This window comes from Pelobates fuscus, chromosome 4, assembly GCF_036172605.1.
Source record: "Pelobates fuscus isolate aPelFus1 chromosome 4, aPelFus1.pri, whole genome shotgun sequence".
Taxonomy (NCBI): Eukaryota; Metazoa; Chordata; class Amphibia; order Anura; family Pelobatidae; genus Pelobates; species Pelobates fuscus.
Genome location: NC_086320.1, coordinates 199497130 through 199509639, shown reverse-complemented (window position 1 = coordinate 199509639; position 12510 = coordinate 199497130). Strand labels below are relative to the sequence as shown.

Below are 12510 nucleotides of genomic sequence, written 5' to 3'. Positions count from 1 at the left end.
TTACACTTGACAAACTGTAACACAAAAACAGAGACACTGAACCTCAATGCATGTGTTCTCCTAATAAACCAGTCGTCCGGAAGGCTGCCTGCAGCTTTCCACAAACCAATACTTTTTTCGTCTTTTTTCTTTTTTTTCTTGAGAAAACCAGCATGTCCTATCTCCAGTGAAGAGGTCGATTTGCAAATGCAGTCTGTAGGCACTACACACTGCACGGAAGGCAGTGGGTTAGACATTGTAAGGCAATGTGAAGTATTAAAGCTTGGACAATGGCGCTGGCAGGTAAAATATGTTAGGCACTGGAACTCCCTGGTTGTTGAATTTGCCAAGGCCAAGAAGTTAAGGTCTGGGTGCCCTGATGTTTGTAAGGAGCGCATCTCCTGTATATAAAAGAGGATATGTGGGTCACAGATCCTGTGTTCACCGGGAGCTTGCTTGGCTTCCATGGCTGCTCTCTGAGCGTGTAGTACTGTACCGCTTTTTCACAATCATGCTGATGTAGGCCTTCATTAGTTTAGCAATGTCAACCACCTTTCATAAGAGAAAAAGCAACAGAAAAGAAAATTAAAACACTAGTGTTACAGGAAGTGTATCCATGGTTGAGGAACGCAGTGCAAGGAGCAGATATGAGGAGGTTATGATTCAGACAGTAAAAGTAGTGGCGCTCTGGTACAAAGGGGAGAAGTGAAAGGGACTGTAGTGCACAGTAGGGAGGCGAGCTGTAGAGCACTACAATAGAACTGGTGGTGTATCCTGGTCATCTTCAACACTTTTTTACCCCTTTTTTTCAGTTTTCCCTATTGTTAAGGTTTTTTTTTTTTTTTAAACTTTAAGATAAATTGTCAGTTAAAGCAACAAAACCACTTCAGCTCACTTTTAGAAAAAAAACTAATAAATGCATTTTGTTCAACTGCCTTGTAGACATTAATTACAATACATTCATTTTGTAACCCAGACATTCCCATGTTTTTTTTTAACTAACAACGCCAAAAAATTCTTAAAGGGACACTATAGTTACTAGGACTACTAAAGCTTAATGAAGTGGTTCTCGTGTCTATAGCCTGTGCCTGTAGGCTTTTCAGATAAAAGGCAGTGTTTACTTTGCTGTCTGTTAACACCTCTAGTGGCAGTCACTCAGACGGCCACTAGAGGTGCTTGCTAGTCCAGTGCTGCAGAGTGTAGAGGCGTGTAGAGGCTGATAGTTCCCAATTGGAATACATTGATTAGTTGCATCTCCATGAGGAGATACTGATTGGCGCAGCATTTTTATGCACGTATGCCATAGCTTCCAAATGCTTTCTATGGAAAAGCATTGGATTGGCCTAGATCAGGGGTATGCAACCTTCGGCTCTACAGATGTTGTGGACTACATCTCCCTTGATGCTTTGCCAGCAATATGGATGTAAAAGCATTATGGGAGATGTAGTCCAAAACATCTGTAGAGCCGAAGGTTGCCTACCCCTGGCCTAGATCATCAAGACTGATTATCTCAGTAGTGGAAGTGGGGCCACTCACAGTGAGACCGGCAAGGAAAAAGTTGAGTAAAACACCTTTTCCATGTAATCGGATGGTGGGGCCAATTCCCTAAACAGGCACACTCACCTACAGACACTCACATTCACAGACAGACACACACCCCCAATGACAGACAGACACACACACACTCTCTGATAGACAGACGCATATATACTCGGTGACAGACACACACACTGACAGAGATACACTCACAGACAGACAGACACTGATTGATGGATAGTCAGACACTCACTGACAGACGCATCGTCTCACACACTCACACAATATTATTTGTTTTAATTCAATTTACACCAACCTTTGGGAGAACTGGAGTGAATTCTCTGCCTGCGGTCTAGTGTGCCTCCTGTAATCTTCATGCTCTTATTGCTCTGCTCTCTCCTGCGCTGTTTAATAATGCCGGGACTGAAGCAACATCATATCCTAGCACCCCGGGAGCAGAACTAGAAGAGCAGGAAGATTACAGCTTCCTCGCTTCCCGCCTCCATTCCTCACAGCTTCCAATCTGGGGAGAGGGGGCGTGCCCTAAGGTGGCCAATGCGGAACGGCTGACAAATAGACAGACGCTAGGGCAAATTACTAATCGTCATGGCGACCTAGCACCTGAGATTTGTCAAGCCCTGCGTTAGTGATAAGTGCAGAAGGGATTGGACAGGAATTCATAATTTCATTGATTTCTACCTTCTATGTACAGTACTTCTAGTATTAGTGGGAATAAGACTGGTAAATTAAAGAACAGTCAATGTCAATACCAATATAATGAGGCTTTACAATCATTATCTGACTTACCGCGCTTGTTTCAAATAAAAGCTCTCGCTCATCTACTACTATCTTGTAGGTATTTGAAGATGGAGCCCCAAAAGACAAAATCTGCTCATAGTGAAACACTTCTAGAGGTCGTCCTTCTCCTCTCTTGTACACAGAAACCGCTTCAACACTGACTCCTAACCACAGCTCCTGTGGAAATCCACCTTCTTTACACTAAAGAACATAAAAGAAAATGTAAAAACAATGTATTTTTACTATCTAAATAGCAGTCAACCACGATTTGTTACAATTTTCTTTAACAATAAAAGTTGTTGAGTTTGGAAGATTTCAATCAACACTGGGTTATTTGGGGGGTGTGACAATTAAGCAATAATTTTAAATATTTTTAAACAATAGTTTTAAATTCTCACCTCAACATCAAATAGTGTTGATCCATAGCCAGGCCATTCCTTTATCAAAACCATGTACTTGGAGATACACTGTTCTGGACTTATACCCTGTAACTTTTTCCACTTGTCAATAATGTTGGCTCTCGTTGAGAGAACCTCTTCCTTTACCCACATATCCTGCATCTGCTCCTCTTCCATTTTCTGCTTGCTGATGGAGCCACTTCTAAAGCTTCTCCTCAATGTCCCTTCTAAGAAACTAGACCTCTTTCTTTCTGTTCGTTCAGAGGGTGTAAATGATTTGGTGGACTGAGAAATTCGAGCTTTCAGTTTCTGCATGGGATAAAACTCTTCCATCTCTGGTACAATGGAGTGTAGACTGTAGTCTCCTTGTGAATACTGTAACCTCAAAGCTGCCAAGAACTGCAGAGATTCTTCGAGTGCAGGATACTGACCACGGATAACTGCTTGATGTGCCTAATGGAACATATATACCGATAAGGAAAACATTGCACAAACCGGTGGTATACACTTTCTTTATTGGGAATTCAAAGAGATTCTATGACTGTATGAATTAGGCAAACAAAAAATGACATACATTTATATGTGCAAAGCATCTAATAGATCTATGTTTTGCTTGTTTACTTACACTTAACTCCAGATATTAACAGGGGTATTTCTGACTGCAACAATAGGTGCTTTATTAGAAATTTTAAATATCTGCAGTAGTTAGGCTAAAGAAGGGTAGAGTTGTGCCAACTGGAGAAGCAAATTTGATTTAAAAAAAAAAAATGATATGTAAATGGGATGCTTCACTTCAAGATCTCACTGTTTAAAATAAAATGGCATGTAGTTACAAAAGCCGTCACCTATCCCTTTCAATTATGGATGACTGACCAGTGCTTCATTTTGACAATGAATGGGTTAATAATTAATGACACTCTCCAGGCTGTAGGTAAACACTAGAAACGTTGCTAAGCCATTCCCACGTATTGTCCTTACCTGCTCAAACATGAACACATATTCCACACTGTCCTTTGGCACATGGTCTGTGTCCAGGAAGCAGTAGAGTTTGAAGTAGAATTTCCAGGGCTTATCTCCAGCGTCTCTGCTCACAGCAAGCCTGTAGAAAAGGTAGAAACACATTATTCTATATGATAAGACAAGATTACCTTAACTGTATATACACAGTGTGGCAAATAGGATAATTTAAACAGTATACTATACATGTCCTTTAATAACCAAGTAATTTATAACAAAATCAAGAACTATCACTGGAGTCTGAGTTTCAGGAATAATAGAACTACTATAGATGATTACTGATCGCTATATCTTTCTGATATCTATAAAGAGCTACATTTTTCTGTTATTCTGTTAGTTGGAGGTCATCACCAGCCTGGAGTGCCCCTGCAAAAGCCATACCATTCCACTGGCATGGCAAACATTACTATCTTTGCTCATTTTACTGCATGTTCTGACTGGGTAGAGACACTATGCAAGAAGATAAGAGACAAAAAATAGACAAACAGCAGCAGAAATATCCTTGGGAGGTTGATGCAACAAGCACACAAACTAGGTGAGAGAAGGGCCAAGAAGATTCAAACAGGAATGATTGATCGGGTGTACAATGGACAAGGAAGGGAACCATCTCCCAAGATGAAGAATTTCTCTTTGTGGGATTACATCACACGAAAAGAAGCTACACATAAAGAAATCGTTCGAGACATATCACAAATATATATATAAGCACATGGTGGTTCAACAGAATTTGTATACAGTATATCACTAATTACAGTTGCTGTTTTTTTTCAAATTAATGGAAAAGTAAATGGTATACTGTCCTTTCCTTTATATTATCTCCTGAAAAGAAATACGGTGCTGTTGTATGATGCAATAATTGCAGGCATGGGAAAGCAAGCTTTTTCCACCCAACTTTGCTACTTTGATATCAAATTTTACAGAATTGCAAGTTTTTAAATTGTACTGTATTTAGCATTGAGAAAAGGTGATCAAGTCTAATTAGGTAATTCTGGGTGGGACACAAAGTGCACATACATAAAGAACTAATTATGTATTAGGGTAACCTTACTTTTCAAATTTAGCCAGTATATCAGCCACAATGGTTCTGCTTTCAATGGCTTTATCTGTCACCTCATTGTATTCAAAAAGAGCAAACATATTTCTGCTGTCTTCCATGGCCAGTCCTCGAATCAGTTTCTCCACCACCTACACACAAAATAACAAACATGAATTAGAATGTGTACTGTGAGCAAAAAAACTTTTTTACTACTACTACTGTGTACTTTTATAATGATCATTTACAGCCACTTGCATTGTATTAGTTAAAGGCTATGAGCAGGTGTACTTGTTTATGCTGCCTAAAGTCCCATGGCGCAATCTTCCAGTTTTATATTGTCCCATTCAAAGAGGCTCAAACTCAATACACTGAGTAGTCCAGTTTTTATAAAATACATAAGGAAAAAATAGATTCATTTTCTTTATGTTTACCTGAATAAACATGACAGTGGGCGGAGTTTAAACCATGTTCTGTCTCAGCTGGCAATAAAAGTTTGCCACAATCCATCAGTGAAATTAGGGGGAACAAAATGGCTGCTACAAGATAATGTATTTCAGCACAAAGAAGAAAAGATAAGAAATATAAATAAAAGCAAGTTGCAAGAAGGAGGGAGCAGAATTATTAAGGACATTAAGGGCATAAGGAAAGGAAAACCAAACGTTTGATATAAATTGAGGCTCCTTCCAGCTCTGAAGGACCTCCCCTATCTTGGCTGCATTGATAAACAGGAGATAAGACTTCCACAATATTAGTCTGCGCTTCATCCAACTGAATGGCTGAGAATGCTGGCCTAACATAACCTTAGCACTCTCAGCCAATCAAAGTCATTCAGATTGGACACAATACAATGAAAATGCAGGAGTGTTAATGGGGGAAGTGCCTGGTCTTAGGGAAAACCCTCTTTTTATTTAAACTGTTCAAAATTAAACCAGGAAATGGTGCCAGTGATTCAAGGTAATCTGACCACCCAGTGACATGCAGTGGTTATTATGGTAAAACAGATATTTTAGTTAATGTAAAACTGCTCATTTGCAAATGTCAAATGCATAACATCTAACATTTTACTACAAGCTCCTTATTTCTTGTATTTGAAATTGTCAAGTGAGACACTTCTTAACTATCGAATTCTAGTGCTTTCTCCCTCTCTCTATCTAGTAACCTGGCAAACATATTTCTGCATACATATAATTAGTGAGAGGAAAATGTGGCACAAACCAATAGAACATTTCGACTGCTTTCTCCACATGTAGAACGTTGACCTACTTTTCCATTCGTAACAATTTTAGGAACCCTCGCCTTATCTCCAGTGATTTTGAATACGGAACAAATAATAGGTGAAGTTGCAGAGGTTAGTTATCCCTGCTGATAATCACATCATATTCCTCTAGCTCACCTCTCCAGCAGTTGTGTGGGAGTTGATTGTAATCTTGCAAGCTCCTCCGCCATGACAGTACACAGTGGTTGTAATTTCCTGTCTCTGAATTAAAGCTTCAATTTCATCCCGACATGGCACAAACTCCCTGCACTTGGTTTTCTTTAATGACTCATAGATGAACACTGCGTACTTTTCCATTTCTGAGCCTTGATATTTCTCCCGTATTCTGTGTAGCAGAAAAACTACATTTACAGACCAGACAAAGCAAGTTGCTGATTCATGATGTAAGTATAAAGACATGTTCTAGTGCGGTATTTGTATTGTGAATTGTTTGGCACTCCAGGACATATGTCCAAGTAATAAGTAAATGTCAATATATCAGGAAAACAACCTTATCATTAAATAAATGCAATAAATAATATTTTGATTTAAACAATGAGCTAGACTTGTAAAAGAAAAAATATTTTTATTCTTTAATTTATTATTATTATAAGAAAGAATTTGGCACACGTGTACATTCTACTGAAAATTGACGTGTAGATCTTGTAGTCAGTATAGTCAGTATTTTCTCACCTTTTAAGATGAAATTTCAGATATTTCAGGATGCTTCGACTGGGTGGGAAGGTGCAGCTCAAGCAAGTAAGTATCTGCCAGTGATACAGGTTGCCCGTGCTGCCAGGATTGTGAGCCTTGTTAGTCTGCTTAATGAGCTGGCAATAAAGCTCATCTCTCAGAGGGCGTAAATCATGACCAGTCTGTAGTATGCCCTGAATGATTGGCACAGGATCAGAGAGAGACTCGAGTTGTTGCAGAGAATTGAAAATCTTGATTGCTTCATCTTGTAATGTTGTATATCCTTTATCTTTCAGCACTACAAACATATAAAAGGTTATTACTATACCAACATATTTACACTGCACAACAGTAAAAACTTAACAAAACATGCTTTGCACAACTTTGTATTTAAAATGACCTGCATAGTTTATGATTGACAAAGCTTAAAGAAAGAATTAAAAGGATCCTGGTTGTCTGTTCAGAGGTAGGTACATGCAAGAAGAATCCAAAAGCATGGATCTCTAATCTCTCCTTTTTGTGTAGCTACATACAGTAAAAGACTGAGGGTTCCAGCAGGGACAGATTAAGAGCCCATTGGGCCTGGTGCTGACAATTACAATTGACCCAACTACAGAATAATATTGACGGAAAACAATAGACAGTCGTACCTCCCAAGTATCATGTATCTGGTGGAGGTGGTACTGGAGGAAACTCACAGGATGCAGCTATTAGAATACAGATGCCCTATGCTATGCTAAAATCTCGCTTTCATCTTGCAATCAAACCCATATCCTTTAGCATTGGCATCCTGTGAAGCAAGATGTCGATGGGCGGAGTAAAAGGAAGCGGCAAGTGACGTGAATCACTAGAAACAAAGAGCCTCTGCACACAAGTTCCTCTTGTGAGCTGATGTCGCATCTTTAGTGGGTTGGTATTCCCATGAATAAACTCACACCATCAGTATCCTGGAGTGCTGCCTGGGCTTTCTTTTTAGTGACATCATTGGTACCACCAAAAAAGATGGACCCACCCAGAAAAGGGGCAGGTATGCCCAAGCAATTGGAAGGTGAGCAAGGCATTTCTGCTAATCGCTCGGGTTCAAAAAATAATTTTTTAATATTAAAATATAAAAAAAAAAAAAAAAGGGGGGCGTGGCTAACCGCGGAGCAAGATGGCCGCTTGAAACCTTGCTCCGGCATCAGGGCACCTAATCTAATGCAATCCTAACCACACAAATAGCATCCACCACTATTTTCTAACAATGTCTCAGTCCAAGAACAAGAGGAGCTCGGCGAAACCGGACAAGCTAAACTTTTTTAACCAGAAATCATCTCCGGCGTCTCCGGCGGAGCAGGCCTCAATGGAGCCTGGGATCTCCGAAATGGATGATACCGCACAAGCTACTACTAGAGCGAAAACGCAAGACGCATCACAAATCACAAAAGCCGACTTAAATGCGGCCTTGGAACTTCTCTCTAACAAGCTCGTCACCACATGGCAGCACACGGCGGACTCCCTACGTAAGGACCTACAAGAGCTGGGTAAGCGGACGTCGCACATGGAGGATAAATGCGACGAATTCGCTACGGCCCACAATGACCTGGCCACAAATGTGGAACGGATGGCCACAGAAATCAGCAGACTGGAAGACAAGCTAGCGGACATGGAGGATCGTTCACGGCGAAACAATCTTCGTCTGCGCGGAGTACCAGAAAATATCGCAAATGACGACCTACAAGCCTATGTGAGAAACCTGTTGCACGCTCATGCCCCAGAGATACCGGCAGACATGCTGCTAGTGGACAGGGTACACCGCATACCAAAACCCCGGCACCTTCCACAAACCGTGCCTAGAGATATATTACTCCGAGCTCATTATTTCCATATCAAGGAACACATATTAAAGAATAGCAGAATGCGAGCAAAACCCCCAACGGAATACCCCACAGTCAAAATTTATGCAGACTTGTCGGCTGCCACTTTAAAGAAAAGGAGGGAATTCTCCCAAGTAACTAACACGCTGCGGTCGCAGGGCATTCGATACCGCTGGGGATTCCCCACTAAATTAATAGTCACAAAAGATGGCGCCACGACGGTGTTAAACAACCCTGCGGAAGGAGTGACGAAACTGCTGGCCTGGGCCCTGCCGGTGGAGCCGATGCCCACTACCACAAACCAAGCCGGCACGCTGAAACGGGACTGGGAAAAACCTCATGACAAGCTCTAAACCGGACGACTACTGGTCTAAGACCATTCATTCCCTTCTGAGCATGGACACTGAGAAGCAACGAAATAAAAGAACATTATGACATTCACCAGCTTCAAATACGAGTATAAGAGAGACCCATATGCACGGAGACTCGATGTGGAGTTAAGTTTGTTTTTTTTTCCCCTTGTTACCTGGTCTTCCTTATGTGGCTGCGAGACTCCGGATCGGGTCTTCCCGCCATCACTGTGACGAAGCGTGCGCAGAGCAGTGACACCTCGCGGGGGGGTCCGGTCTGGACTATTAGCCGAGGAGATATACCCTGAGTTCAGCTACTCGAGATCGCCTCCACAACCTCTGTTTTGGGCAACCGGACACCTGGAACATCACTCTCATTCGGAGAAGAAAGCAAAGCTTACCGGGCAAGTCACCCGCACCATGAACGGGACTTTGAACTTTGCTCTACAAAATGACAATGCTCACTGCTCATGCCCTACGGGTTCTATATGTCCACAAGGTAAAGGGGACCTGTGACCCAGGCCCCTAGTTGAATGGATTATATTATATGGTAGGAATGTTATGTAGAGAGCTAAATGGAGGGGGGAGGATGTTAGTGATAGGAGTAGTACTTGGACCTCAAATGAGTAAAGTTACTTGCATATATGTTAATGTGAGGATGGGGAAACTGCATGACAAATTGTTTATAACAAGGTACGCCCAAACTGAGCCGAACACGAGTCGCCACCCAGCAGCGGAGGCAAAAGGTTAATTTGGGTTTCTTGACAAGACATATGAATCTCTGAGGACTATATGAGCCCTCTCCACACTGGTGTTAAATGTCAAATGAGACACTATATAACAAGGGTATATATTATGGTGGATACACCCCGATATGGTACAATAGGTGCCCAATAGCCACGTTATGGTAGAGAGTTCTCTCTTTCATCCCCCAGATGTGGTACACCCACATTTTGTCTCTACAAGAGACACTCTGTATATAGTTATAAATTCCCTCCCCAGTTCACATCCCCCTCCCCACATCTCCAGGGATCAGACACACAATCTACCAGGGTCACATCTGAAACAAACCCAGGACCACTATTTCCTTATGTTCACAGGGCTAATATTAACTGGGCTAAGGCCCTGCCTCACGTGTCTGCCGAGGAAAATATTGCAAAGGCTCCACCACCAGTATGAAGGAGAAAAACAGTTAGATACCATACTATCCATACCGCAATGCTCTGTACCTAACTACAAATGTTGAAAATAATGTCTATTAATGCCCGAGGGATAAACACACCACACAAAAGGAGGCTCCTTCTAGAAGACGCAAAACGCACTAAATCAGATATACTGTGTGTGCAGGAAACACACTTTGTACATAACAGAGTTCCTGCATTTGCGAACAAAGAATACCCTATACAATATCACTCCACTAATTCATCCAAGTCAAGAGGAGTATCGTTACTCATTCATACCTCTATCACATTTGAACTCTTACATCTTAAAAAAGACACGCAAGGCCGTTTTTTAATTGTACATTGTAAAATTAATAATGCTTTATACACGTTGGTGGGGATATACAGCCCTAACTCAGACCACAGAAATTTTCTCCAGAAAGTATTACATAAAATTCCCCAGACATACCCCTCCTCCACAATTCTGTGCGGAGATTTAAATCACATCTTACAACCTAGACTGGATACCACGCAAACAGCTGACTCCTCAAGGTGCAAAACATTGAGCAAACAGGCCGCGACGTTAGTAAAAATTCTTATGGAACACAACCTATATGACGTGTGGAGAACGCAACACCCGAACGACCGGGAGTTCACCTTTTACTCCTCGGTACACAAAACATATTCTAGAATAGATTTTATATTTGTCTCAGGAGATTTATTGCCGACCGCATTAGGCAGTGAAATAGGTAACATAGTTTGGTCGGACCATGCACCGGTAATGGTGTCCCTACCAGACCAATTCCAGTCCCGGGTAACCTCGCCGTGGCGCTTAAATGAAGCTCTCCTACACGATCCTGAATTTGTCACTAAACTTACTGAGGAACTTGAAATGTTCTTCGATATAAACTACACTCCTGAGGCTTCCATAGCCACACCGTGGCTGACGCATAAAGCCTTTATTCGAGGTCTTCTGATCAGCCAAGCATCCTTTTTACATAAACAGGCGAAAACACACTACTTAACACTCATGAGACGCCTCAGGGAAGAAACGTACACACAAATAACAAACCCATCAACGTGCACTCAGCAGAGCATAGACCAAATTAAAAAACAGTTAAATGATATTCAAGTCCACACGTCAGCAACTATATCCCACAGACTAAGACTCCGCACATACACACAGGGGAATAGGGCAGGAAAGGCTCCTGCAACCCTCATGCGGCAGAAAAGACTGAATTCAAAAATACCGTTTCTCATCAACCCAATAGGAAATAGGGTATATAACCCCCAAGACATAAACGATATGTTAGCAGACTACTATGATAAATTATATAACCTCAAAAAAGATGGTCACACATATCAACCGCTCCCCTCGGACATTGACACCTTTTTAGCAAGCGCAAATATACCACAACTCTCACAGATAGACCGGTCCTTCTTAGAGAAACCCATTACTCAGACCGAAATAGCCGGAGTTATTGAGACCCTCCCGAAGGGGAAATCCCCAGGCCCAGATGGCTTTACCAACGCCTATTACAAAACCTTCTCTCATGTCATAACCCCCTTTTTAGAAACACTCTACAACGAAATCATCCAAACAGGCAAAATACCGCAAGAAATGTTGTTAGCTCATATAACCACTCTCCCTAAACCTGGGAAACCACCCCACAAATGCCAAAATTTAAGACCCATCTCGCTCTTAAATACAGATTTAAAAATACTGGCCAAGATCTATGCCAATAGATTAGGTACACTTATACCCAAACTAGTTGGGGATGATCAAGTGGGGTTCGTACGGGGCCGGCTGGGTTCAGATGGGACTAGGAAACTGATTAACATCCTCCACAACATTCAAATATCGGGAGAACCCAGTGTGGCATTGTCACTAGACGCGGAAAAAGCGTTTGACAGGCTACACTGGGGATACTTGACGGCCGCGCTGAGGAAGTTTGCCTTCCCGGAGAGTCTAATAACACTGATATCTGCTTTGTATGACAGCCCCACAGCGAAAATAGCCAACGGTGGGTTCACTTCTAAATCCTTCCAGATCTCCAATGGGTCAAGACAGGGTTGCCCACTTTCCCCACTTCTGTACATATTGGCACTAGAACCATTAGCACAACGTATAAGAGACTCACCAGACATAAAGGGGATAACAATAGGGGGGAAGGAGCACAAAATCACACTGTTTGCCGATGATGTGATGCTTACCATATCGAACCCCGGGGAGTCCCTGCCTTCTCTTCAACACATGCTAACAAAGTTCGGACAATGCTCTTACTATAAGCTCAATGTTAGTAAGACGCAAGCCATGGGCATTAACCTCACGACAACCCAACTCACTAATCTACAAAATAGTTACTCCTATGACTGGAGACGGGACCACTTAACGTTCCTAGGACTTCACCTTACGCCAACGACTAAAAAAC

At 41.8% G+C, this 12510-nt stretch overlaps 1 protein-coding gene across 1 annotated transcript in view; it reads right to left on the bottom strand.

Annotated features, from left to right (window-relative positions):
- Nucleotides 1-277: 277 nt before the first annotated feature.
- MYO10 (myosin X) overlaps nucleotides 278-12510 on the bottom strand; it is a 206799-nt gene continuing 194566 nt past the window's right edge. Inside the window, exons 35-41 of the mRNA XM_063451846.1 lie at nucleotides 6713-7010; nucleotides 6158-6365; nucleotides 4777-4913; nucleotides 3690-3810; nucleotides 2712-3164; nucleotides 2323-2514; nucleotides 278-531 (exon numbers count right to left, since the gene is read on the bottom strand). Of these exons, the coding sequence (XP_063307916.1) occupies nucleotides 421-531; nucleotides 2323-2514; nucleotides 2712-3164; nucleotides 3690-3810; nucleotides 4777-4913; nucleotides 6158-6365; nucleotides 6713-7010 (1520 nt within the window). The 3' untranslated portion in view covers nucleotides 278-420. The remainder of the gene's footprint in view (nucleotides 532-2322; nucleotides 2515-2711; nucleotides 3165-3689; nucleotides 3811-4776; nucleotides 4914-6157; nucleotides 6366-6712; nucleotides 7011-12510) is intronic.